The sequence below is a fragment of the Elgaria multicarinata genome, chromosome 7 (assembly GCF_023053635.1).
Source record: "Elgaria multicarinata webbii isolate HBS135686 ecotype San Diego chromosome 7, rElgMul1.1.pri, whole genome shotgun sequence".
NCBI lineage: Eukaryota > Metazoa > Chordata > Lepidosauria > Squamata > Anguidae > Elgaria > Elgaria multicarinata.
Genome location: NC_086177.1, coordinates 116,648,358 through 116,672,614, shown reverse-complemented (window position 1 = coordinate 116,672,614; position 24,257 = coordinate 116,648,358). Strand labels below are relative to the sequence as shown.

The window sequence follows — 24,257 nt, the reverse complement described above, 5'->3', positions numbered from 1 at the left end:
GGGTGTAAACACATGATTTCTGTTTGACACAAGATCATATGAACACAGTTCATAAAGTCATAGGGAAACACAAAGATAACTTTGAACAATTGTAAATTTTCAAAATTTTGGACGTAATGCACGTGTGCATGGCACAGACTTTTGATATGCCCAATGTTGCAGCAGATAATACTGACTCACCCACAGAAGTCAAGTAGAAATGGCAACAGATGTTGTTAAAAGACGGCATCTCTGCTGTTCGGTTCCTTGAATGCCATTGCTGGAGGGTTCTTTCTCAAGGGAGCGTGTGGAAAGGGAGCCGTTTGCTGCTCTCCATCGACCACCTTCCACCTGAATCCAGGCCAGGCTTGTTGGGGAAGGGAGGGCCGGGCCGGCTAGCCTAGGGAATGGCTTCTGTCCACATATGCGGCCTGCCCAGCAGGGTGCCGCTTTTGCCTGCTCAAGAGCAGCCTGCCTTGAGAGAGCGCTTCCCACAGAAAAATCCCTCTTTGAGAAGAGTTTCTTCCTGATTTCACTCATGTCAGTATAGGTGCTTGTTGGTTCATAGAGCTGGATGATGGACCCCTCAATAGTATGCCTAGTTTTTTTTTATGGATTGTTACATGAGGCACAGGCCAGCTTAAGCAGGGCATTCATACAATATGCTCTAGCCGAGTATCCCACGTGGACCAGGCTATTTTTCCACACCCAGCCAACACGTACAGAGTAGCAAAACTTGTAAGTGCAAGGAAAATAGGAAGGGCTCTTGACTTCTTAAGCCCAAGGTGGGCTGGTATTTAATGAGCAGCCCTGTGGAACCACTCTTGCCAGGCATGGGTTGGGAATCTTGATTACTTCAAACATGAAAATCAGGTCTGTCATGCTCCACTTTCTGGCAAAATCCTTCAGCCTCTACCACTTGCACTCGCCTTTCTCTGGCTCTGCCTTGCAGAGACTTTGCTAGAGAGGTCTCAAACCATAGAATCATAGAATAGTAGAGTTGAAAGGGGCCTACAAGGCCATCAAGTCCAACCCCCTGCTCAATGCAGGAATCCACCTTAAAGCATCCCTGACCAATGGCTGACCAGCTGCCTCTTGAAGGCCTCTAGTGTGGGAGAGCCCACAACCTCCCTAGGCAGTTGGTTCCATTGTCGTACTGCTCTAACGGTCAGGAAGTTTTTCCTGATGTCCAGCTGGAATCTGGCTTCCTTTAACTTGAGCCTGTTATTCCGTGTCCTGCACTCTGGGAGGATGGAGAAGAGATCCTGGCCCTCCTCTGTGTGACAACCTTTCAAGTATTTGAAGAGTGCTCTCATGTCTCCCCTCAATCTTCTCTTCTCCAGGCTAAACATGCCCAGTTCTTTCAGTCCCTCCATATCTAGGCACGAAATACTTCATAGCTGCGCAGAAACATGCAGCCTGCACACCTCACACCCAAATAGTACAAAAAACTATTAAGGTGAATTAGTCCACATACAGTGTAAACTTGGTGCTTTTATGAAAAAGTGCACAATTGTTGTGAACAGAGACCCTGTACCACCACAGCAGTATTTATGTTGGAAAGACATAGGACAGCGGTCATTCATTGCAGGCACAGAGCGTCCTCTGCACCCCCAGGGAACGGTTGTCAGAGACTGAGCAGGTCACAGCTCCCCAAGGGACTCGTTATGTTTTAATATACTAATTGGACCGGTTGCTATCAGGGATGCCAACAATGCAAGGCCTGGGCCACATGGCACAGCAGGGGGAATTGGCACAGTCCGCATAAGGTGTCCGCGGCATGCAAGCGCAGCAAGCAGCAGGCAAGCGCTGGAGGCCACAGCAGGCCACAGCAGGCCACAGCAGAGCAGCAACGGCAGCAGCAGCAGCAGCAGCAGCAGCAAACACAGCCAGGGCCAGGCTGCCCCAGGAGACTGACGGCGCGCCTGAGCAGTGCCCTCAAAATAGCAGCAGCAGGAACAGCAACGGTGCAGCGATGAAAGGGAGGGTCCCGCGTGCCTTGTTCCTCCCAGTCCAAACACCTGCAGCTCAGCTGCCTCCATCGCCTTCACCGCCACCGGGAAGGGCAAGGGACTGAGAGGCCCAAGATCCACGAAAGGTTGCTTGGGGGGGGGGAATGGGGCAGGGGTGGTCCAGCCCCCGCCAAAGGATGTCAGCGCTTGGCCTTGTCTGCCCGAGGCTTGCACAGGTCCCTCTCCAGCCGGGCCAGCGCACCAGGGGGGTGGCTGCACAGCAGAGGCTCTTGAAGGCGGACACTCCCCCCACCGGCTTCCACCGGGGGTGGGGGGCTGCTGGCAGAAGTCCATCTGCTTTGGACCTCGCATCTCCGGCCAGCACCAGCTCTTGGCCTCATCATGCCTGGTTCCGGCTTATCTTCAGGCCACGGTGCGTGGGAGCAGCACAGCCCCCCTCTCGTCTTCCTCATCTGCCAGGCCAGCGTGGACGGAAGAGTGTGGCCAAAGCCTCCCCAAGGTCCGCAGCACTAGCACCTGCCCTCCGGACCCAGAGCCCTTCGCTGGAGCGGCTGCTCAGGAGGGCGGCGGCTGGTGTTTGAGCAGGGCAGCCTCCAGGCACAGGGCCAGCTTCTCACAGTCGTCCTAGAGGGGGGCAACGGCCAGGATGAGGGAGGGAGGGAGGGGCCCACCTGGCTGGCACGTGCTGCAGCCCCGGCACAGCCCTTCCTCGCCCTCGGCACGGATCTCAGCCCCCTTCCCCTCCGCGGGGCCCCCTTACCGAGAGGCTTCTTCGGAACCCCAGAGCAAAACGTTCCTCAAAGCTTGGGCCGCTGCGCTCTTCATGCACCTCCTCCCACCCCCTCCACACAGCCCCCCTACCCCCAGGAACCTGCTCAGCTCTCCAGCCTTCTGCTTGGCGTCCCCTCCTCAATCTGACCCCCCCTCCAGTTGTGGTACAATCTCACACGCACAACCTCCTCTCTGCCTCGCTCCCCCTCTGCTTGCTTCCAGCAAACCCAGTGGGCTGCAGCCCTGACTCTGAGAAGCCACCGTCTGCATGATCTGACGGGTGGTGCCCAGAGAGACGCCCCCACCCCTGCTTCGCTTCCCGGAGGGGGGCTGTGGGAAGAGAAACCCCCGAGCTACAAAGGACTCCCCCCCACCCCCCAACACACACACAAACACACATGTGTGAAACATGGAAGACGGCGCGTTCGCTCCTCTGCTGGGTGAACGACGCCCCTCCATGCGCTGCACGTGCGCCGCCTCTGGGAGCAACAGAGCTGCTCCAGTCTAAAGCACGCCTCCCCTTCCTCCCCACTCGCCTCCTGCCCCACATTATACGGCACCGTGGGATGGAGCAGCTCACCTGACTGATGAATCCGTAGTGCACGAGCTCAGCGGCCAGGGCCCGGGGGTGGTCAGCTGCGGAGGGAGGGTGGGAGGGAGGGAGGAGGACGCCTTACTGAATGGAGCTGGGCAGGGCGGCCATTCCTCCACCACCCTCAGGGCATGCGCTTCTGGGGGCAGCCCAGCCCTGGAAGAGCCTGGAGGGGTTTCCACCCCCCACCCCATACTGCCAGGGTGGGACCTGAAGCTCAGGGATAAGCTGGGATGAGCCGGGGCAGGGGAGGAATAGCAGGGAGCCCCCCCCCCCGTGTGGTTTAGCAGGCACGGCTGTTCCAAGGCCAGCAAAGCACCTGCTTTGAGCAGGCAATGGCCAGGAGCGGTTGGGGCATCGCCAGGGAGGCGGGAGGAGGAGGAGGAGGGGGGCACCTGCCACCTGCCATGGGAAGAAGCGTTGGACTCACTTGGCAGCAGGTCGTAGCTCAGCTGACGATGGAGCTTGTCCTCCAGGACCAGGAGGAGGGTGAGCTGCGGGGGGGGGGGGGCACACAAGGTGCAAAGTCACCATCTTAAAAACGTTTCGCGAAGTGCTTAAAGCAAACGACCAAAAGGGCCGATAGTCCCAGAACCGAATCAACACCAGCAGCGCGCCAAGGAAGCAAATGCAGTAGTTTTGCTCCCAACAGCTTTGAACTCTGTGGGGTTTTCCCGCTCTTCAGAACCTAGCAAGTGCCCTGCCGGCCGAAGGCTGCTCTGGTCCTGCGGGGGTGGGGGGTGGGGGGGTGTTTTCGAATGGGGAGAGGAGCACCAGAGCCCCTCCCTCCCACACACCCCACAACTGGCATGCAAAGCCCTCTGGGTCCTGCAGGTCAAGTATCTTCTACGAGAAACCTGCTCTAATGGCCCTAACCTCAGCGGCATCTCTGTCGGTCTGTGGGCCAGTGGGGAACGGAGGGAGGGAGGGAGGGAGGGAGGGAGGACCCCCCCCCCCAGTCGAGGGGCAGTAGGGAGAACTACTGAGCGCCTGGGGGAGAAGTGCCCAGCCAGCACCACTGGGGACCCACGGAGCTGCCTTCTTACCCCCAGCACCTCAGAGCAAGGGTCGATCTAGCCCATGCCTAGCAGAGGCCAGTTGAAACCCAGGAGGCTGGCTCACGCTCAGTCAGCCCCAGGCCACCACCCCTCGCCCCGGTCCACCTAGCCAGCAGCCACGGCTCCCTCCGGCTTCCAGGCAGGACCCTTTCTGAGCCCCCCCTCCCCGGAGATGTCACAGGGATCAAGCCTGGGGCCTCTACAGCCCCTCCCTCAGGTGGCCTTTCCCGGCAGGCGCCCCAGCCCATGGGTGCCAGGTCCGAGGCCTGGTCCCTCCCCAGCTCCACTCAGGGCCTGCCGTGGGGAGCTGGCCTCCCTCCCTCTCTCAGGCCCTTCAGGAATCCGGAGGCCCACGTACGTGCCACTGCCGCTTCTCCTCGCTCCATTCCATGCTGCACTGCATTTGCACCACCTGGGGCGGGGGGGAGGGAGGGAGGGAAGGGGAGAGAATCAGGCAGGCACACGTCTCCTCGGGAGGAGGGGGCTTCCATTTAGAACAGCCCTCGGCCTTCTGGGGCAACTTGAAGCATGCCAGACCGGCAGCCAGGAGACACAAACCCTTCTGGGCGCCCCTGCATACACCTCCCCCATCCCATGACCAGAACCCCATGTAAACCTGCACACACACGCCCAGGCTAGCCCCTCCCAGCATCCAACCTTTAGCAAGTAGCAGGGCCAGCCTTGGCCCCAAAGGCTTCTGCCCCAGCGTCCAACCCCCCACCCCACCCCCTCCATGTTACCAGGGGACATCCATGGCTGTCCTGCTGAGGACTTCCCATGCCCTGGGCAAGACCACCCCTGGGGGAGGGCAGGGGGTGCTCTCAGGCTCCCCACAGTGTGCAGCTGCCACCCAAAGGCTGGGCTTCTTAACGCGACAGCCGTCCTGAGCCGGGCGGAACCCTCCTTCACACCAAAAGAACTGCCCCGTCTGAGCACACCAGGGAAGCGCCCCCCCCCGCCACGTTCAGAGCATGATTGGGCTGTGGGGGGCTGAGGGGTGTGTTGGGCAAGGGGCAGGTCCCAAAGACACCCCCTGCCCAGAACGGTGAGCAGCCCCTGGGGAGGGAAGAAACCACAAGGCTGGGGGGGCTGGGGGGGCCAGGGGGGGCTGTCCCCCCACCCTAATGGAGACTTGGGAAGGCGGGGGAAGGAGGAGGAAGAGTGCAGGTTCCCGGGGACCGGTGTTCCGCCAGGGTGACGTGGGGCCGCACGATCAAGGAAAGTGATCCAAGCTCGCCCTGGGACCACTCCGCCTCGGGCTCACTTGCCCACCGCTTGGGATCCCACCTCCTCGCTCAGGGGCTCCCTGGTCTCAACAAGATGCCTCCTCACTGCACCTGTGCTCCGAAACGCCGGCCAAGCAGGCGCAACATGAAGTGGCCCCTTTGTGACCTTTGATCGCTGTTCTTGCCACTCGGCTACTTGGGATGGCTCCCTGTGGCCACTCATGGCAGGGGGCTGGGAGAAGTCCTGGCTTCCTGGGCAGAGCCTTTGTGGCACCTCCCCGCCGCCCCCTCTGCACTCCCCAGAACGACAGTGAGCTCCTTCAGTTGGGCTGGAAGGGGGGAGGGATCAGGAGGGGGGTGACCAAGGGGAGGGCTCCTCCTTCCCCAGTCTCCTTCCCTCGCCCTCGGGAGGGCTCTGGGCTTCAGGTGGTCCCTGCCCCGCTTCTCCCAGGACAAAAGGGCAGGCCGAGAACCGCCTGAGAGAGGGAAAGTGGGGAGCACGTGGGGCTCACGTGGACTTGGGGTGCAGACGGCCACGGGGTGCCAGTTGGAGCACCCAGCACCAGCCCTGTGAAGAAACACAAGCCAGGCAACAGCAGGACAGGGCCCGCCTGCTGGGCCCACGAGGCTGAGAAGGGGCACCCGGCCGGAGCACTGCAACCGCAGCCTCCCCCACCCCTCCGGCTGCTCTTACCTTCCTTGTCTCCACGTCGAAGGGCTCTGGTGTGGGGGTCTTGGCTTTCTGAGGATCCTCCGTGGGCTGGGAAGTGGAGCGTGGCAGCGTGTGGGGCCGGGCGGTGGCAAAGTTCATCAAGGGGTAAATGCCGTTCCTGGCAGGGAAAGGGAGACACCCACAAGTTGGGGGACTCAAAGCAAAGGGCCCCACGGCAAGGCGGAGAGCAGAAGCAGCAGGGAAAGGGGGCAGCCGTGCTCCATGCCCAGCGGGGGGGGGCGCTCAGCCTTGCCACCTCCGCTTCTCAGCCCCCACCCCCCAAACTCCGAGGGCCACCCGGGAGTGGGCTCGTGGCAATCCTCCCAGGCTTTGGGGCAGGGAGGCAGCGCTGTTCTTGCTGAGCCTGGGGCAGGGGGAGAACCAGCACAGGGCCAGCCAGGGGCCCAGTCCACCGCCACGTTGGGGCACACCCACCTCACGTCCTCCAGGAACTTGTCCAGCTCTAGGAACGAGACCTCTGAGTACCTGACGGGAGAGAAACGGGATGGTTGGCTGGCAGGCAGACAGATGAGGGGGGAGGGTCCCGGCAGCTGCAGCAACAGCAGTAGGGGGGCAGCCGGACAACCACCTGTCAGGGATGCTTTAGGGTGGATTCCTGCCTTGAGCAGGGGGTTGGACTCGATGGCCTTGTAGGCCCCTTCCAAGTCTGCCAGTCTATGATTCTATGAGGGGAGGGGAGGGGAGGGGATAGGAACGCCACCCCAAACGCCACCCTCAAGGGCCTTCTTCTCCAGCTGCCCACCCACCCACCGGTCAAGCTGCCCACCTCCACTGCACGGGGGGGCGGCCCTCCTGTTGGATCTCCGCCATGACGATGCTGAGGTCCAGCTCTTTCGTCTTCTCCTCCACGACGTTCTCGGGCCACAGGTCTGCAAGGAAGGCAGGATCAGGGCTCTGAGCAGGGAGCGCAGCCCTCTCCAGGCCAGCGCTGCCCTCCCCAGCCTCCCCCCCCCGCCCACTCACACTGGTTGCTGATGAAGCAGTGGGCAGCCAGCAGCTTCAGTGAGTGGACCTCAAAGAGCACCCGATGGAAGAGCAGGTTGTGGGCCGTGGGTCGCTTGTCTGGGTTCAGGAGGAGGCAGCCCAGGATAAACTCCTGTGGGGACATTGCATGGGGTTAAGGGGCAGCCACACAGGAACAGCCTCACAGCTCCTCCCGAGGACTCACAGATGCCCACCAAGGGGCACATGCAGCCCGCTGAGGTGGCCACTGGCTGGGGCCCAAGTGAGCGAGGGGCTGCCCGCCAAAGCGCCGGAAACACCAATGATCGGTCCAGGCCTTGGCAGCTGGAGCCATGACCTGAAACGGGCCAGGTGGGTCGGAGAGGGCGCCCGACTGCCCTGGCTTCCCTGGAGCAGGTCCACAGTGCTGCCTTTGGCCGATCAAAGGAGCGGCTTCCCCCACAACACCCAGCCCGTGCAGCAAGGCTCTCATCCCTCCGACTGGGCACGGAGACGAGGTGGGGCTGGGGCTGCCGGGGTTGGTGCTTTCTCAGCGGGGATGCCCTCCTCGGACACGTTTGCCTGGCACCAAGTCTATCCTCTTCCAGGTGTCCGGGGGAAACTATGCATTCCAGCTTTTAGCAAGCCGCTTCATGGATGCGATGCGATGACTGTCAGCCCCTTTGGCAACCACAAGTCTAAGGCCGAGGATCTGGCCAGCTCCAAGGCCGCCTGCTGTCTTTGCGAGCCAATTGCTGGAGAGCGAGACCCTGGCTCCGTGGCAGGAGGCCTGCTCTGAATTCCCGGCTTCTCCAGCGAAGAGAAACCTTTTGCAGACTGAAAGGGTCCTGCTGTAGAGTACCAGAACCCGAGTCCGACCCTGGGTCCATCTAGCCCAGTACAGTCAACGCAGACTGGCAGCAGCGGCACCCCAGCGTTTTAGGTGGGAATGTTTCCTAGCCGTACCTGGAGAAGCTGGGGATTGAACCGGGGACCTTCTGCATGCATTCAAGAGGCAGCTGGGCAGCCATGTGTCAGCTATGCTTAAGGGTGGATTCCTGCACTGAGCGGAGGGTTGGACTCGATGGCCTTAGAGGCCCTTTCCAACTCGACTCTTCTATGATTCTGTGCCAAGCAGGGTCTCTGCCACTGAGCCACGGCCACTTCCAGCCCAGCGCTTATCCACGACTCATAGAGCAGTTGAGTTGGAAGGGGTCTATGAGGCCCCCACCCAGCCCAACCCCCGTCTCAGCCCAGGAGTCTTGCTGACTGCTTGGAGAGATTCCGCCCGTGGCGCCTGCCTTTGCTCCCTGCAATGCCTTCCTCAGACACGGAGGCGTCCGACTGTTGACTGGGTCCATGGTTGTCCCTTGGCTTGAAGGCTACTTCCTGACGTGCCCCTTTAACAAAGCCCAAACTAACTACTTGGCTTTAAAAAGACCCTTCTCTGCCTGGAACGCTGGAGAATTCTGCCACTCAGGGGGTCCTTGGTCCAAGGCCGGGGACGCTGCCTACGGCTGGTGTCGTCAGTTCTCAAAGAAACAAGTAGCTGTAATCCAGGGTGGTGAGAACTCAGCTTTTAAAATCCACGTGTCTATGTCTACAGAGAGGTGACGCTCCCCAGGTAAAATTCAGCTGGAAGACGGAAGGGTGGGCAGTGGCAAATGTAGGTGCGGCAGGGGGCAGGACGCTGGAGGCAGGGGGGCTGACCCCACACCGGGAGGTGAAGGTGGCCGTGGGGCTGCCCAGCGCTCCTCCCAGAAGGGCAGCCTCGCTCACCCGCATGATGGGGTCGTCCAGAGAGTGCCGGGCGCGCTCAATCGCCTCCTCCGTCACGCACGTGTCCCCGTTGGACTGGATCTCCAGCACCGCCATCTGTGGGGAGGAGCAGAGCAGGGCCTAGCAGCAGTGGAGCCACCCTACCTGCGCTGGGGTGGAGACTCCCGTTGGGGAGGGGAGGGGAGGGGAGCCCCCCTCTGCTGCCCCCACGAGGCCTGGACTGGCCATCTCCCCAGCCACTCCCCTACCTCCAAAGCACACATCCCGAAGGAGAAGATGTCCACCGCCGTCCCATCCGCCATGTCTGAAAAGCCAAGCAGAACCACGCTGAGCTAGCCACCGCCCGGCCTCCACGGGAGCCCTGCCCACGCTCCACCACCACCACCACCGCCCAGGACGGGGCTTGTACTCACGGCCGTACTCCGGGGGAAAGAAGTGCAGGTTCCGTTGCTCCTCTCGCTCGGTGCAGAGGGGGCTGCGGAGCTCCAGTGGAATGGCTGGGGTGGGGGTGGGGAAACCGAGATCAGGCAAGGGCGGTCCAAGGGAGCCCCCCTCAGCAGGAAGGCACCCCGGGGAGTCCACAGCCCCCAGGAATGGACCAGGGCCACACCGCATCCCCTCAGGGGGGCACTCCATACTCCTAGTAGCCCAAGGCTGGGTGAAGGCCGCCCGCCCTCGGGGCGCTGCATCTCCGCTTGGCCCAAGGCAGCCCTGGGGCTCCGCCCACATGGGTGAAGGGGCCGGAAGGAACAGCACTTACCTTTTGCAAAGACTCTGTGCCAAACTGCGGAGGAGAAGGAGATGGGGGGGGTGTTACTGAAGCAAACAGCGAAAGCCCCTCCCTCCCCACAGCAGCCACTGCAGAAAGGGCCCTGCTGGGCGCCTGGGCGCTGGCAGCACACAGGCCGGCCTGGTGGCCCTGTCTGATTCATGTCTTGACCCCGGGGGAGGAAGGAACGGCAGACTGCCAGGTCATCCCTCCTGCCTGCTGCGGCAGAGGCCAGACAAACGTAGGCTGGGAACCGCCCTCTTGCGGGCCTCTCTGTCCCTTGAGGCTCAGGTGGCCTCGGTGGCACGGAGTGCTTTCTACCAACTCCGGTCGGTGGCCCAGCTACGCCCCTATCTGGACAGGGATAACCTGGCTTCAGTTGTCCATACTATGGTAACTTCCAAATTAGATTACTGCAATGCCCTCTACATGGAGCAGCCTTTGAAGATGGTCCGGAAGCTGCAGCTTGTGCAAAATGTGGTGGCCAAATTGATAGCTGGAACAGGGAAGTTTGAGCATATAACACCGATTCTGGCCCGCTTGCATTGGCTGCCTATATGTTTCTGAGCCCAATTCAAGGTGCTGGTCTTAACCTATAAAGCCCTACATGGCTTGGGACCGCAATACCTGATGGAACGCCTCTCCCGACATTTTAACAGCATTTAAAAACATTAAGTTTGTTTTTATTGAACCCCAGAATTGTTGTTTTTAAATGGATACTGTTGTTTTTATGTTTTTGATGGTTTTAAAATTTTTTATACTTTTTAATGTTTACCATTTTTAACTGTTGTAAACCGCCCAGAGCGCTTCAGCTGTGGGGCGGTACATAAATGTAATAAATAAATAAATGAATAAAATATAGGCGCTGGCCGTGCGAGGAACGTTGCCTTGGGTGGCTTGGAAAGGGGCCGGCAGGACGAGGAGTGGCCCCGGGCGGCCGTTTGGCAAAGAGGGCCCAACGGAGCCTCCGCCAGAAGCAGGGCCTGTACCCGGGCCACAGGGAGAGGAGCGTGGCCCTCGTCTCTTGCTCATGGGCCTCCCACACCCGTCTGCTTGGCTCCCCCCCCGGGGGGGCAGGGGAATTTGATCCAGCACCTAGCTTCTTGTGCTCCCCCTTCCTGGGGCGTCCTGCTTCTGGCTCCGTACCTGACCCGATTTTGATGAGTCCGTTGTGCTGGATGAAGATGGTGTCACTGGTGAGGTTGCCATGGATGATAGGGGGGTCGCAGGAGTGCAGGTAGCTGCAGGAGGAAGAAGCACCTCTGAAGGAGGCCCGGGGCTGCAGCCCTCGCAGGAAGGGTCAGGCAGCGGCAGCAGCGCGGCCGGAGCGGGGGAGGAAGGCCGGCACTGACCTGAGAGCCGAGAGGATCTGCGTGCACCACCGTTTCCAAGCCTGGGGGCGGAGAGGAGCGAGTGAGGGGAGAGGCGGGCTGATCCGTGGCCGGAGGGGCGATGGCTGCGTGGGGGCCACGCCCAGCATCAGCGCCACCCCCACCCCCGGTGAATCAAAGCAACTTGCCAGCAGGGGTGGAGGGAGCCCAGGGGGCAGAGATGCTTTCCGGGCAGTTGTTTCCAGGTGTCCCGCGGCTGCCTGGGGCCCCCCAGCTCCAGAGGACCCACGCCATGTGCTGGGCCACCCAAATGGCAGGCCGGGGGCTAGCCAGATCAGGGCAGGTGGCCCAGCCCACGGGAAACAGAAGCCCACTGGGGCCGCCATCTCCACCCACGCCCAGCCTGCGAAGCCCAGCCAGGCGAAAGCGTCTGCCTTGACCAGCGAGAGGCAGCAAGGAGGGAAACGCTTGCCGGGCTAGGAGATCTGGGGGCAGAGCTGCTGCTGCCTCCCTCCCAGCCAGCCCACCTCCCCTGCTCCAGCCAAAGGGTGTGGTGGACACAACCGATCAGGCCCCGCCGTGGCTTCCCCGGGAGTGTGGAAGGTCCCGTCGAGAGCCATGCACCTGCTGCCAGGGGTCCAAGCGGGGTGTGGTGGTGGGGACACTTCCTGCCAGTGGTGGTGGGGGCTACGCTAACTGCCTGCCTGGCCTGGGGGTGGCGTTGGGCCTGCTACCTCTCCAGGGGGGCAGGAGCGGCTCCTACCCGAGCATTCATGGCCTTGTGGTTCTTCTTGGTCTTCTTCAGGAATTGCTTGAGGCTTCCCGAGGAGACGTATTCCGTGATGAAGATCACCTGCGGGCAAGAGCAAGGTCCGGGGGAATGGCCCCTGTGGCCCCCCAGCACCTCCACGCCCCCCCCAGGCACCAAGGGACCAGTGCTCCTGTGGAACACAGACTTCCCCCCACCCCCAGCTGGGGAGACAGTTTCAGGGGCACCATCCAGACCTCTGCACCATGAGTGGAGCCGAGCCCTGCCGCAGGAACACTGGGGAAAGGCCCCCCTCTTAATGTGGGCCCCCTCCTCAGGGTAGCCCTTCACGTTCTTCTCCACGCTGGGCTGGTGGATCCAGACCAGCCCCCCCTGCTTTTTGGAGAGCCAGTCCCAGGGTGCCCACCGGGGCGTGGCTGAAGCCAGGGGGCGCTGGGGTTTGGCGAGCAGCCCGGGAGTGGCCCGGAGTCTGGCTCTGGGCCCACCTTCCTTCGAGCTGCCCGCGGAAGGGCCTTGCCAGGACGGCAGCCCCACCCCCCCGGGAGCCTTTGAGAGACGGAACTGCCGCCAGGCCTGCACCTGGCACCTCCTCCAGGCAAAGCACGCGGCCGCCCCGCCACGGTGCTCCCCACTCCAGAAGCAGTCACGCACGAGAGACAGTGGCCCAGCTGCCCCCCACCTGCCCTGGGGCACCCTTGGGGCCAGCCCAGCCAGGGCTCCGCCTGGGGCCGCTCACCTGGGTCTTGGACTCCTTCACGTCCAGCCAGTACTTGTGAACCTTCACGATGTTCGGGTGGTCGACGACAACCAGCTGCTCAAACATGGTCTTGATCTTCTCCTGTGGGGGCGCGGAAGGGGGGTTGGGGGGGCATCAAGGCGACGGTGAAAAGGCTGAGGGGGGCCTACAGCCGGAGGGGCCGCAGGTGGGGGGTGAGCGAAAGGAGAGGGCCACGCTCCAGGGCAGCCTTGAGGCAGGTCCACCCAGCCCAGCAGCACCTCAGCTGAGGGAGACTTTGGGGGCAGCCAGGTGGGGCCGGATCCCTCCCTCCTTCCCCCGCCCCTGCGAGGCCTCACCTCGTGTGCCGTGAATGCTTTCTTGTCCATGAACTGCAGCTCGTTCCAGACCACCTCCACGCCCTCCTCCGTGTCCATGGCCAGGAACGTGCTCTGGAGCCCTGGCATGTTGCCCTGGTTCACCTGAGGGAGAGACACGGCGCCTGAGGGGGGAGGGGGCAGCCCCGAAGCAAGGGATGGGCCGTCGTGGCCACCCTGGCAGAGGCGTCTTCTAAGGGAGATCGGGGGTGGGGGCGCCGCACGGGTTCATGGATCCCAGGGAGTCCCTGAACACTGGGATGGGGGGCGAGAGAGAGCCCATTTCCCCCTGTCCCCCTGTGGGCTCCCCGTTGGGCAGGGAGGCCTCTTGGCTCTGATCCAGCAAGGGCACTCTCAGGCCCGGACCCCCTGCCTGCCCCTCCCCTGCCTTCCGGCCCCTCCCCATGCTCCAGGCCTCCCTCTCCGCACGGCCCAGCAACACCAGGAAAGGGCCGCTCTGCATCTTTCGCCCAGGGTGCTGCCAGGGAATCAGAGGAGGGGGCTGGGCTCCCAGGCCAGCCCCCCTCTCAGCTGGCGTGGAAAGGAGGCTCTGCCCTATTGCCACAGGGGAGGTAAAGGCACGGGAACTCTTTCAGGCTGTCAGGAAGTCTTGCAAGTGGTGCTTTGCTCTGGGCCAGGACAGGCCCCCAGGCCTGTAGGCCAGGGGCAGGTCCCTTTGGGCAAGGCCCCCTCCCGCCCCCCCACCCCTCTGGGGCCACAACCTGGCTCCAATCCCTCCCAACAGCAGTCGCTGGTGGCAGTGAGGCGGCAGCCCTTTGCCCTGGCACCTGCTGAGGCCGGCCAGCCCCACCTCCACCAGGGCCAGGGCCACCTCCTCGCCCGGCAGGAGGAAGGCCTGCAGCAGGCACAGAGTTCATTAACAGGTGAAGATGGAGCCGAGCTGGCAAAGGCGCAGTTCGTGTTGCAGGGAACAAAGCAGCCCCATTGTCTCTGCCCCACCCCCCTGCTGCAACTCTCTCAGGCAGCGCAGGCGAGGGAAGCAGAGCCAGCCCTCGGCGGTGCTAAGTCACCTTCCTGCCCCCCACCCCCAGCAAAGGAGTGGGGCTCGCCAGGGTGTGATGCCGCTCAAGCTGGCTTGATTACTGGCTCCCTGAGGAGACCTTCTCCCAAAGGCCCTGGGGCAGCAAGGGAAGCCGGAGATGCCCGCCCCCACCCCCACACTCTCTGCTGTTTACCAGCACAGGGCAAAGGGGGGCTGCTCCCCTCCAGCTCCCTACAACTGCACCTCTGGGGGGCGCACATCTCCCCTCTCAGGCAAGCCCCCCACCACCACGTCCTCCTCCGCAGGGCCCTGGGTGAAGCAAGAGCTGCAAAGCGGGAAGGCAAAGCGTCCCCACAGCCACTCGGGCAAAGTGTGCCGCCGGGCCGGCAGAGCGGGGGCCCGGGGGGGGGCACCAAACCCACCCCTCCTGCCATTGTTTGACGGCTTCGGGATTTTAGTGGTACACAAGTAATGAATACTCCTCTTGGGATTCCAAAACGAGGGCTAAAGTGGGATGACACCCCCCTCCAGGGCTCTCGATTGCGCCCCCAAGAGGCCGAAAGGGGCAGGTCCCTTTAGGTCATGACCCCCCAGCCCCCCCCCCCCGCAGGACGGACAATCTCGTCCCACCACATCGAGCACGAGCCGGGCGGTCATGTCGGGCGCAGCAACGCCTGGGCAGGCGCAGGAGCCCAAGAGCGGCTGCGGGCCCAGGACGCGGGTCCGGGGCTCTCCCAGCCGGCCCTGGAGAGCCGTAAGGGGCCATCCAGGACACGGGCGGCGGCGCTGGGCAAGCGGAAGCAGCGGAGCAGAGCCGCAAGCCAGGCGGCGCGCAGGAGGGGGCCAAGGCGAGCTGAAGCAGGGAGACAACACGGGCCAGCCAGGCCCCTGCCCCGAGGAGCCGCCCGTCCCCAATACGGGCGGGGGAGGCAGCAGGCCCAGGCCCCTCTTCTCCGGTGGGCAAGGGAGAGAGCGAGGCCCGGATTTCAAGTGGGGGTGGGTTTGAAGGAAGAGAGTGGGGGGGGGGGCAGCGTGATGCCAGGCGTCATCGGAGCAGCGAGGGAGGCGGGGGCAGAGCTTGCTGAGGGAGCCCTGCAGGCGGCCGGGTGGGAGAGCCGCAAGAGCGGAGCTCGCGCGCAGGCAGTGGGGGGACGGGGGGACGCCGGGCAGCGGCGTGGCGGAGCCGTCCGTCCGCCCCGGGAGCCATCCGGCCCGCGAGCTCTGAGGCGGCGGAGAGGAAAGGCGCGGAGCCGGAAGGGTCCGGCAGAGCCGTGCTCCGGGGCAGCGGAGGAGCCGGCTGCTGGCGCCGTCCCACCGCTTGGCAGGACGCCGGGAGGGGGCTGCTCCATGGGCGGCACCCCTGGGAGTTGGGCTTACGCGCCGCGGGCGAGGGGAGGGGGAGCCGCGCTTCCCCGTCTGGCCTCCCGCTATCAGTCAGCTGGTTTTCCTTGGGTGTGTTCTGCTGCTTGTAGACACGATGGCTGAGTTCGGACGACACGCTAAGCGGCGGGGGCGGGATGGGAACAGGCCGGGAAACAACAACCGCCGATTAGCGCGTGCTCCGAACGCAGCCGATAAGGGCTGCCTCTGTGGAAAGGGCTGTTCATCCCTTCCGCGGGGGGGCGGGGGGGCGTATTTTTAATACGTTTTCGTTTGTATTTGGATGGCGGCTCTTAAGCCTCCATTGGAAAAGGTTCGTCACTGCCTTCCTGAGAGGGTGTGTTTGTGCAGGTGAGCCTGCTTATGGGGTCGGGATCTGGGGCAAAAGGGGACCCTTCCCGTGATCAGCAGAGCACCAGAGAGCTGCCCTTCTCTTTGGGCCACACGACCTGGGTAGTGGCGGTAGCCACCCGTGCAAGCAAGACCCACCGCAGGATGCCACGCTGGTCACACAGTGGCCCATTGGCCAGGGATGAACAAGCAGGACATTGTGCAACAGCACCCTCCCACCCATGTTCCCCAGCAACTGGTGCACACAGAGGCTTGGGGGGGGCAGTGGTGGGGTGTGTGTGTCTGTTGCTCAGGCGGGTCTAGTCCTGCATTTCCTTCTTCTCCCAGTCTGCCAGGGAGGGGGGAGCCCCTCCCCCCACGAGATGCTCGTTGCTTTTTGGCTGGCTACCTGTACGGTCTTCTGAGGAAGCTGTTGTCATGGCGACTGCTGTGAGAGACCCAGGAGGCAACAGCCCTGGGTCACAGGGCCCTTAGGGAGGCAGGGCTACCCGGCACCAGGCCATGCAGCAAGGGGAGCAGCTGCCAAGGGGGGGGGGGGCTCCGGGGACTTGAGTGGTCAGCTTGGCAGCCCCGCGTGCTGTGCAGGTTTGAGAAACACTGCAGCGGTTGAAGGACTCTCTGCAAATCTGCCAAAGGAGCAGGAGCGAACCCACCAGGGGCCTACGCGGCGGGGCAACGAAGGCCTCGCACACCCTGCCCCTGCCCCAGGTGCAAGAGTAAAGGCAGCCCCCATTCTCTCCTCTGGGAACCACAGCAGCCTCGCCTCGCCCACCTCTCAAGAGCACAGGAGAGGCGCTGGGAGCACCTGAAATGCAGGAAGCAAAGACCTACTTCAAAGGCCTGGAAGCAACCTGGAAAGGCTTCCTCTGTCTAGGGCAAAGGGCAGAGCTTAGGCTCAACTAAAGGCTGAGGCCCTCCGCCCCCCTAAGCCTGACAGCAGGAGGCTCCGATAAGGCCCAGCCCCAGCCCCGGGCCCTGCAAGATAAGCGGCTCTTCCACAAGGAGCGCCCAAGCCCAGCATCCTGCCCTCTCCACCAGCAGCCCATGGAGCGCCCCCTCTCCCCCTGGCCTGAGCTGTCACAACTGCTGTATCCCCCACGGGGCAGGGACTGGGGGGCGGCAGTGGCAGGGGGTGTCTGGGCTGCTTCACTAAGAGGGAGAAGAGGCAAAATGGGATAAGATGCAGCAGGCCAGGCCAGGCATAAAGATGGCATCCTGGCACTACTGCACCAGACCCCAGCAGGACTTGAACCTGGAACTGGAGGGGAGGGGCTCAGTAGAGGGAGTTCAGGCAGCAGAAGCCTCCTTGCACCAACAGGCCAGAGCGGCCCGGGGGAGATGCAGCCACCTGAACCCGATCCAGGCCACACCGGAGTGGCCATCCCTGTGTGAGAGAGAAGCCCTCCTTGACAGGAACTTCTCTTACAGGGAAATCTTGGTTTTCTCCTCCTCCTCCTCCTCCTCAGAACATAAGAAGTGCCCTGATGCTGGATCAGACCCTTAATCTACTAAAAGCTATCAAAGCAGTGTACAACCATTTAAAACCTTAAAACAAGAAAATTAAAACAGTAAAACCCATCAGCCCCTAAAACTACCTCTTTACATCCTTTCAAAAGGACAGGGGAGTGGTAGACTGTGGCGGCAGTGCTTCAGGGGGCGCACTCCACAGTTGGGGAGCCACCCAGGAGGAGAAAGTCCTTGCACGTTTGCCAGAAGAGCCCTGAGGCTGGATCGGACCAAGGACCCATCTAGTCCAGCGTCCTGTCCACACAGTGGCTGCCCAGCTGCCCCAGGAAACCCGTAAGGAAGACGTGACTGCAATAGCACCCTCCTGCCCATGTTCTTCAGCAACTGGTGTATGTAGATTTACTGCCCCTGATATTGGAGGTAGCACATCCCCATCAGGACTAGTAGCCTTTTCCTCCAGGAATTTGTGTAACCCCATTTTAAAGACATCCAAATTGGTGGCCATCACTACGTCTTGTGGTAGTGAGTTCCATAGCTGAACTCTGCACTCTGTGAAGAAGTCCTTCCTTTTATCTGTCCTGAATCTCCCACCAATCAGCATTGTGGGATAATGACCCCCATTGGGTTGTAGTATTTTGAGAGAGGGAGAAAAATGTCTCCCTGTCCACAGGATGCATCATGCTCCAGCCACTTGATCATTTTAGTTGCCTTTTGCTGCACTTTTTCCATCACTACCATATCTTTTCATAGAATCATGGAGTTGGAAGGGACCACAAGGATCATCTAGTCCAACCCTCTGCAATGTGCAGGAAAACCAATTAAGCCATCCATGAGAGGTGGCTGTCCAGCCTGTTCTTAAAATCCTGCAGAGATGGAGAAACCACAACCTCCGTAGGGAGACTCTGCCACTGTTGTACAGATCTTACCGTCAGGAAGTTTTTCCTTATATTTAATCAAAATCTAAGTAGCTGTAACTTATGCCCACTATTTTGGCTCCTAATTTCTGTGGCTGTGGAAAATAGTTCTTGACCACCTTCCCCGTGGCACCCTTTTATGCGCCTGAACCCTGCTCACACATCTTCGCTCAGTCTCCTTTTCTCCAGACTGAACATCCCAGGTCCCTTCAACCTGTGCTCGTAGGGCCTGTCCTCAAGTCCCTGCATCCTCTGTGTTGCCCTCCTCTGAACCTATCCAATGTCCTTCTGGAAATGTGCCCAGAACTGCACACAATTCTCCAGGTGTGGTCTCGCTAGTGCCGAGTAGAGAGAATCAGGTCTTCACACATCTTTGATGCCATGCTTCTTCTAATGCAACCGAGCACCACGTTCACCCTTCTAGAGGCCATCTCGCACTCCCCCATCTTGTATGTGCACCCTACATTCTCCCTCCGTAAATGTAATACTTTACACTTCTCCCTGTTAAAGGACATCTTGTTGCTCTCAACCCAGTCTTCCAACCTGTCCAAATCAGATCGCCGTCTCATTCTGTCCGCCAGACCTCCCAGTTTTGTGTCATCCGCAAATTTGATAAGAAACCCATCAATCTCATCATCCAAATCATTAATAAAGGTATTGAATAATCCTGGCCCCAAGACAGAGCCCTGTGGTGCCCCGCTGTTTACTGCTCTCCAAGTCGATGTCGAGCGAGGTTAGCCAGCCAGATGTGGACCCAACGATGCCAAACCTTAGCAGCTTGTCAACGAGAATGTCATTTTTTAGGTGCTGTGACCAGAACTGGACACAGTATTCTAAGTGTGGTCGCACCATAGATTTGTATAAAGGCAGTCTGATATTGGCAGTTCTATTCTCAGTTCCTTTCCTAATTAGCCCCAACATGGGGCTTGCCTTTTTCACAGCTGCTGCTCCCTGGCTCAACGTTTTCATCAATCTGGCCATCACAACCCCAAGTTCTCTTTCTTGTTCAGCCACCACAAGTTAGGATGTGTCTGAAGGGAAGGGGGTGTCTGCTCCAGCCAAGGAACCTCTGGAGTTGGGGGCTGGGCCCAGACTGGTCGAGGTGACAGCTGCACCTGCCGGGGTGGGCATGGGGGCTTGTTGCCAAAGCAGGGGAAGGTGAGTGCGAGGCTGCCCCACCCCAACCCACCCCACCCCACCCCAAGCTTCTGCTCCCATGGAGGAGGGCCCTTTCCGCCATCCCATGCAGGGCAGGGGATGGGCTGCCAGGGCAGTTCAGCGAAGGCAGGCCGGGTGGCTCACATGGCATCAGCCAGGCCCACTTCTCCGCAGCCACAGGCTCGTTGCAGTGCCTTGGCCATGGCTCCCCCAGAGCAAGGGCCACGCTGGGGCCTGGTGGCGTATACACCGGAGGCACTGAACCTCTCTCAGCTGGAGGGATGAACTCCCTTCTGGAGAGAGTCTCGGGGGGAGGCACATTTCAGTGTGTGGGGGGAAATCTTTACCTATTTTAGCCTGGAGTTCTTCCTGTGGGCATCTCCGCCTTTGGAGGGGCATCGCAGCCTTTTAGGGCGGAGGAAAAAAACCTGCCCCAACCCAGGAAGCCCCCCAATGATGCCTGCTTGGGGGACAGGGACCGGGCCATCGGGAACCCAGGGCGGGGCCAGCAAATGTGGCCGGAGCATCAACTACCCCTGTGCGTGGCCCCCGCAGGGCCCTCCTTCCGGCTGCTTTATGCCTAGGAGCAGCCTGGGCTCCCCCCATCCTAGCCCAGGTAGGCTGCCCCAGACTAGCGCCACCCCAACCCCGCAACACTGGCGAAGCGGGCCTCCTGCCTGGGCCTCGGACCAGCCCCGTTGGATGGAAGGCAAGCCGGGCCCGGCGTGGTGAGGGCAGGCAGGGGGGAAGGGCAGGGCAGCACCCACGCTGCAGCAGCACTGGTGGGTGAGGTTGAGCGCTCGTACTGCGCCCTACTACCATGGGGGAATGAGGGGTGCCACCATCCCCTCTGCTGCCAAAAGAGAAGAAGAGCGCATGTTGCGCACCACCGTGGGGCTTTGGGGTTGGTGCACGTAAAGGCATTGCCCCAGCACGGCTTTTGGAATTTGTCCCAAATGGATCACCCAAATGTCCCCACTGAAAGAGCCACGGAACTGGTCCTTGGGGGGTGGGGGTGGCCGGGTCGGGCTTCCAAATCCAGGCCACGCCTGGAAACAGAATTCGTTTTCCAAGGAGCTTGGGAGACCAGCCGCCAACAGCGGTGACAGGCGCCACAGGTTCCTGCCATATGCGGGGTGGGGAGGGAGGCAGGGGGCGGGGGCTTCCCCGCGGGGCTCCTCCTGGGGGCCCGCTGCCCCACCCGGCTCCTGCCCCGGCAAAGGCCCTGATCCACCCCGGCACCGCTCCCTGCGCTCACGGTCTCCCACTCCCCGCGGCCTCCCTTGTTTCGCAGCAGCCACACAGCCTGGGCTGGGCCCCATGTGGACAGCGACATGGGGCGCCCTCAGTCCTTCCTCGCCCTCGGCTACCTTCCCCGCCGGCAGGGCTGCATGGAGCCAGGCGGGCCCTGCGGGGGACTGGTGCCCGCCCCCACCGCCGCCCCACGTCCCGGCCCTGGCGAGGTGCAAGTGCGGGACGCGCAGAGAGGGCGCACAGACGCGCTTGCAAGGGCTGAGGCCAGCCGACCCCAGGCTGAATCCCACCCTGGCCGCGGACCGGTTGGGGGAAGCCGCGGGCCTCCATTCCTCGCTTGCACCGGCGCAAGGAACAGCGGGGGCCGCCGCCGCCTAGGGAGGGGCGGCCCCCACGCTCGCCGGGCACATCCGAATGGCTGCCGAGGACCTAGGCGGGCGCGCAGAGCAGCCGCCCCCGTCTGGCGAGTCGGGGGTGGGCGGCGGAAGCACCTGAAGGGCATCTAGTCCGACTCTCCGGGGGGGGTCCCCGCACTGCCCCATCCCCCTCCTTCGGGGCGGGGGGAGGCAGAAGGCGCCGATCGGGGGAAGGGGCGGCGGCGAGGCTGGGCGAGGCGTACCTGCTCCTTGCGCTTCTGCCAGCGGCCGCACGGGCTCTCCTCCAGCACCTCGCTCTCGTCCTCGCTCTCCTCCTGCGACGCCGCGGCCACCGGGGCCGCCTCCGTAGCCCCCGACATCCTGGCGGCGGCGGCGCTGGCTGCTGGGGGTTCGCGGCCGCTCTCCGCCCGGCCTCCGCCGCTGCCAGGGCGGGACCAGCCTGGCTCCGCCTCGTCCGGCCCGCCTCTGCTCCGCCTGCGCAGCCGGACGCGCCGAGGAGCGGGCCGAGCGAGCCTGGCTTTGGCCAGCCGCCTCCTTCGGCTCGCGGCGGCGGCGGCGGCGGCGGCGGGGACCGTGGGGCAGGGACCGTGGGGCGCGCCCCGGCCGAGGCGAGGCGAGGCACCGCCCGCTCGTCGGCTTTGCGCGCTCTGCAGGGCGGCCCTCCGCCGTAGGCGCCGGCTGGGCAGGAGACGCATTCACCACGGCGACGCTTTCGGAAGGGGCGGACGGCAGCCCGCCCGGGCCGGAGTCGGGGCGCCAAGGACGGGCGGGGGCTCCTGCCGCCCCCACCCTCCTGGAGCTGCCCCAGAGAACGGGGGAGCGGGGAGCCCGCGCCAGTCCCAGCTCCCAGCACACCGACGGCTCGGCTCGGCTCGGCTGCCCCGGGGCCTCCAGCTGCCTTGGGAGAGGCGGCGGAGCAGGTCCCCGTGGGCCGCCCCAGCACGGGCGGCCCACGAGGCCTCCGAAGGGGCTTGGGCTTGGGGGCGGCGGCGCGTCTCCTCCTCCGTGCCCGGCCAATGGAAAGGGGGCCGCCGGCGGTGAGGTCCGAGCGCAGCTGCGGCCAGCAGTGGGGCGCAGCTGCTGCCTGGCCGCTGGGCTGGGCGAAGGGCCGGCCGCGGGGCCCGAGGGCGACCCTTCTCCTGGCCCGGGCTCCCGCGTGCAGGTTGCCCAGGCGCCGGTGAGGCCGGCGCGCCAATAGGCTGCGATTTCAGGGATCGCTGCACGGGCCAAAGCCGCCAAGCCCGCTCCCCCCGCCCCCGGATGCTCTGCACTGCAACTCCCAGGAGCACCAGGCGGGCTGCTCGCTTGCCAGAGCCCCTCTGGCCTTTTGCCAGATGAACCCTGTCGTGAGTGCGCCCTGACCACAGGGCTGAAGCCCGCCCTCTGCTCCCGCCCCCCGCAGCCCAGCTGCCAAATAAGGAAAGGGCCAGTCTCTGGCCCGCTTAGAACCCGAGATAAGAGGCCGAATGTTCCAGCCCATGCCAGTGGTTGTCCTTGTTTTGATCTACCCTTCGAACAGAGAGCCGGGGTAGTGGTTGGAGTGTTAGACTGAGAGTGGGGAGATCCGGGTTCTAGTCCCCACTCGGCCACGGAAGCTCATTGGGTGTCTTTGGGCCGTCACAGACTCTCAGCCCAACTCACCTCACAGGGTTTTTGTGAAGATAAAAATGGAGAGGAAGAAGAGGGTTATTAATAGCGATTACTACCCATAGCAAACTATTTGGGAAACCCGAATTTTAGTGTGATTGGGCAGTATCCAGCCCCAAACAATGGTCAGCAGGAGTGACAGGATCCCATGTAGTCCCTTCCTCAGGTTTATTTGAGTTGCTGTTCATGCAGAAGACAGAAGCACAGGGTTTGCTCATTTATTTCATTTATATCCCACCTTTTTTTCCTCCAAGGAACCCAAGGCAGCATACAGAATCCTCCTCCTCTCCACTTTTTTCCTCACAACAACCACCCAGTGGGGTCAGTCGGGCAGAGAGTCTGTGACTGGCCCAAAGTCACCCAGTGGGCTTCCATGGCCGAGTGGGGACTAGAACCCAGATCTCCCGACACCCAGTCCAACACTTTAGCCACTACGCCACGCTGGCTTTCAGGGTTGCCGCATATGAGAAGCATGAGGATGTTTTTCAAACTCTGATGTTTCACAGGAGTTAAAAGAGTTGGGGTCCACCTTCAGGCTCACACCTTGAGCCCTTTCCAAGCGGAGTATTGGATGCATCTTGTCCCTGCTGAACATACGCATCTAAATGAGTGCACACGGTAACGCAACGCACAGGTGGCCATTTTATGTGCTAAGGAGGCTGAGTAAGACCATTACATTTTCCTAGAATAGAATGAATTAGTTTATTTTATCATGTTATGTTTTGCCTTTTCTCCAGAAACTAAAGCTCTCCCCATTTTTACCCTCACAACAATCCTGTGAGGTAGGCTGGGTTGAGAGGTAGTGACTGGCTCAGATCATCCAATCAGAAACGGGAGGCATTTGCTGGTGCTGTTCAGGGCCAGCTCTGGCTGAACGTGTGTGTGTGTGTGTGTGTGTGTGTGTGTGTGTGTGTGTGTCCTGTTTGGCAGTTGAGTCAGTCCGTATCTCGTGTGTGTGTGTGTGTGTGCGTGCATGTGTGAGAGAGAGCACTTTGATGTGTCTTGTGTGCATTTGAGTTCCCTACCCTGAAAGAGAGATTCATCTTTTGCTTCCAGGAAAGCACAGAAGATGATTTACACTAAAATATGTAGTGAGAAATGTGTTTATGCATATGCTCACACAGTCAACAGTGTACAATAATGATGCAAATAGCACGTGTGAGTTCACTAGCGGGGGACTGCTACAAGCAGCTAGCCCTGAGACCCAGCGCAGCCGTGATCGGGGCCCTGCTTCCTGGCAAGCCTTCGGTGTCCACGTTCTAATGGCCGAACCTGTTGACTGGGATCAGATCCCCTGGTAAAAGCCGAGGGAGGGTGGCGTTGCTCTCTGCATTCCTCTTGCAACTGGCTCTGGGAGGAGATGTGTGCCGGTAGGTATTCCTTTATTACACTTCTATCCTGCCTTACCTCCAAGGAGCCCAGGGCAGCATACATTATACTTCTCCTCGCCATGTAAATGTCAGAACAACCCTGTGAGGGAGAATCAACTGAGAGTCAATGTCCAGCCCAAAGTCACCGGTGAGCTTCACGGCCGCATGCAAACCTGAACCCAAGTCTCCCCAGTCCAACACTCCGACCACAACACCACACTGGCTGGACACGCTCCTCCAGCATCTTCTGCCTTCCTCAGCGGCACCTTCCTTCCTGGCCGACCTCTCGTGGGAATTTGCCTGAAGTTTTGCAATAGTTGGG

General features: G+C 61.7%; 1 protein-coding gene across 1 annotated transcript; it reads right to left on the bottom strand.

The window, feature by feature from the left end:
• Positions 1-1,453: 1,453 nt before the first annotated feature.
• Positions 1,454-21,356, bottom strand: NRBP2 (nuclear receptor binding protein 2). The gene is made up of 18 exons (XM_063131276.1): positions 21,161-21,356; positions 12,997-13,119; positions 12,659-12,760; positions 11,917-12,006; positions 11,175-11,215; positions 10,969-11,063; positions 9,814-9,837; positions 9,467-9,550; positions 9,302-9,357; positions 9,054-9,149; positions 7,296-7,428; positions 7,099-7,201; positions 6,747-6,797; positions 6,294-6,429; positions 4,732-4,785; positions 3,746-3,809; positions 3,304-3,359; positions 1,454-2,576 (listed from the first exon to the last, which is right to left on the bottom strand). Exons 1-18 carry the CDS (start codon positions 21,275-21,277, stop codon positions 2,508-2,510), a joined length of 1,494 nt encoding a protein of 497 aa, XP_062987346.1. The 5' UTR covers positions 21,278-21,356; the 3' UTR covers positions 1,454-2,507.
• Positions 21,357-24,257: the final 2,901 nt, after the last annotated feature.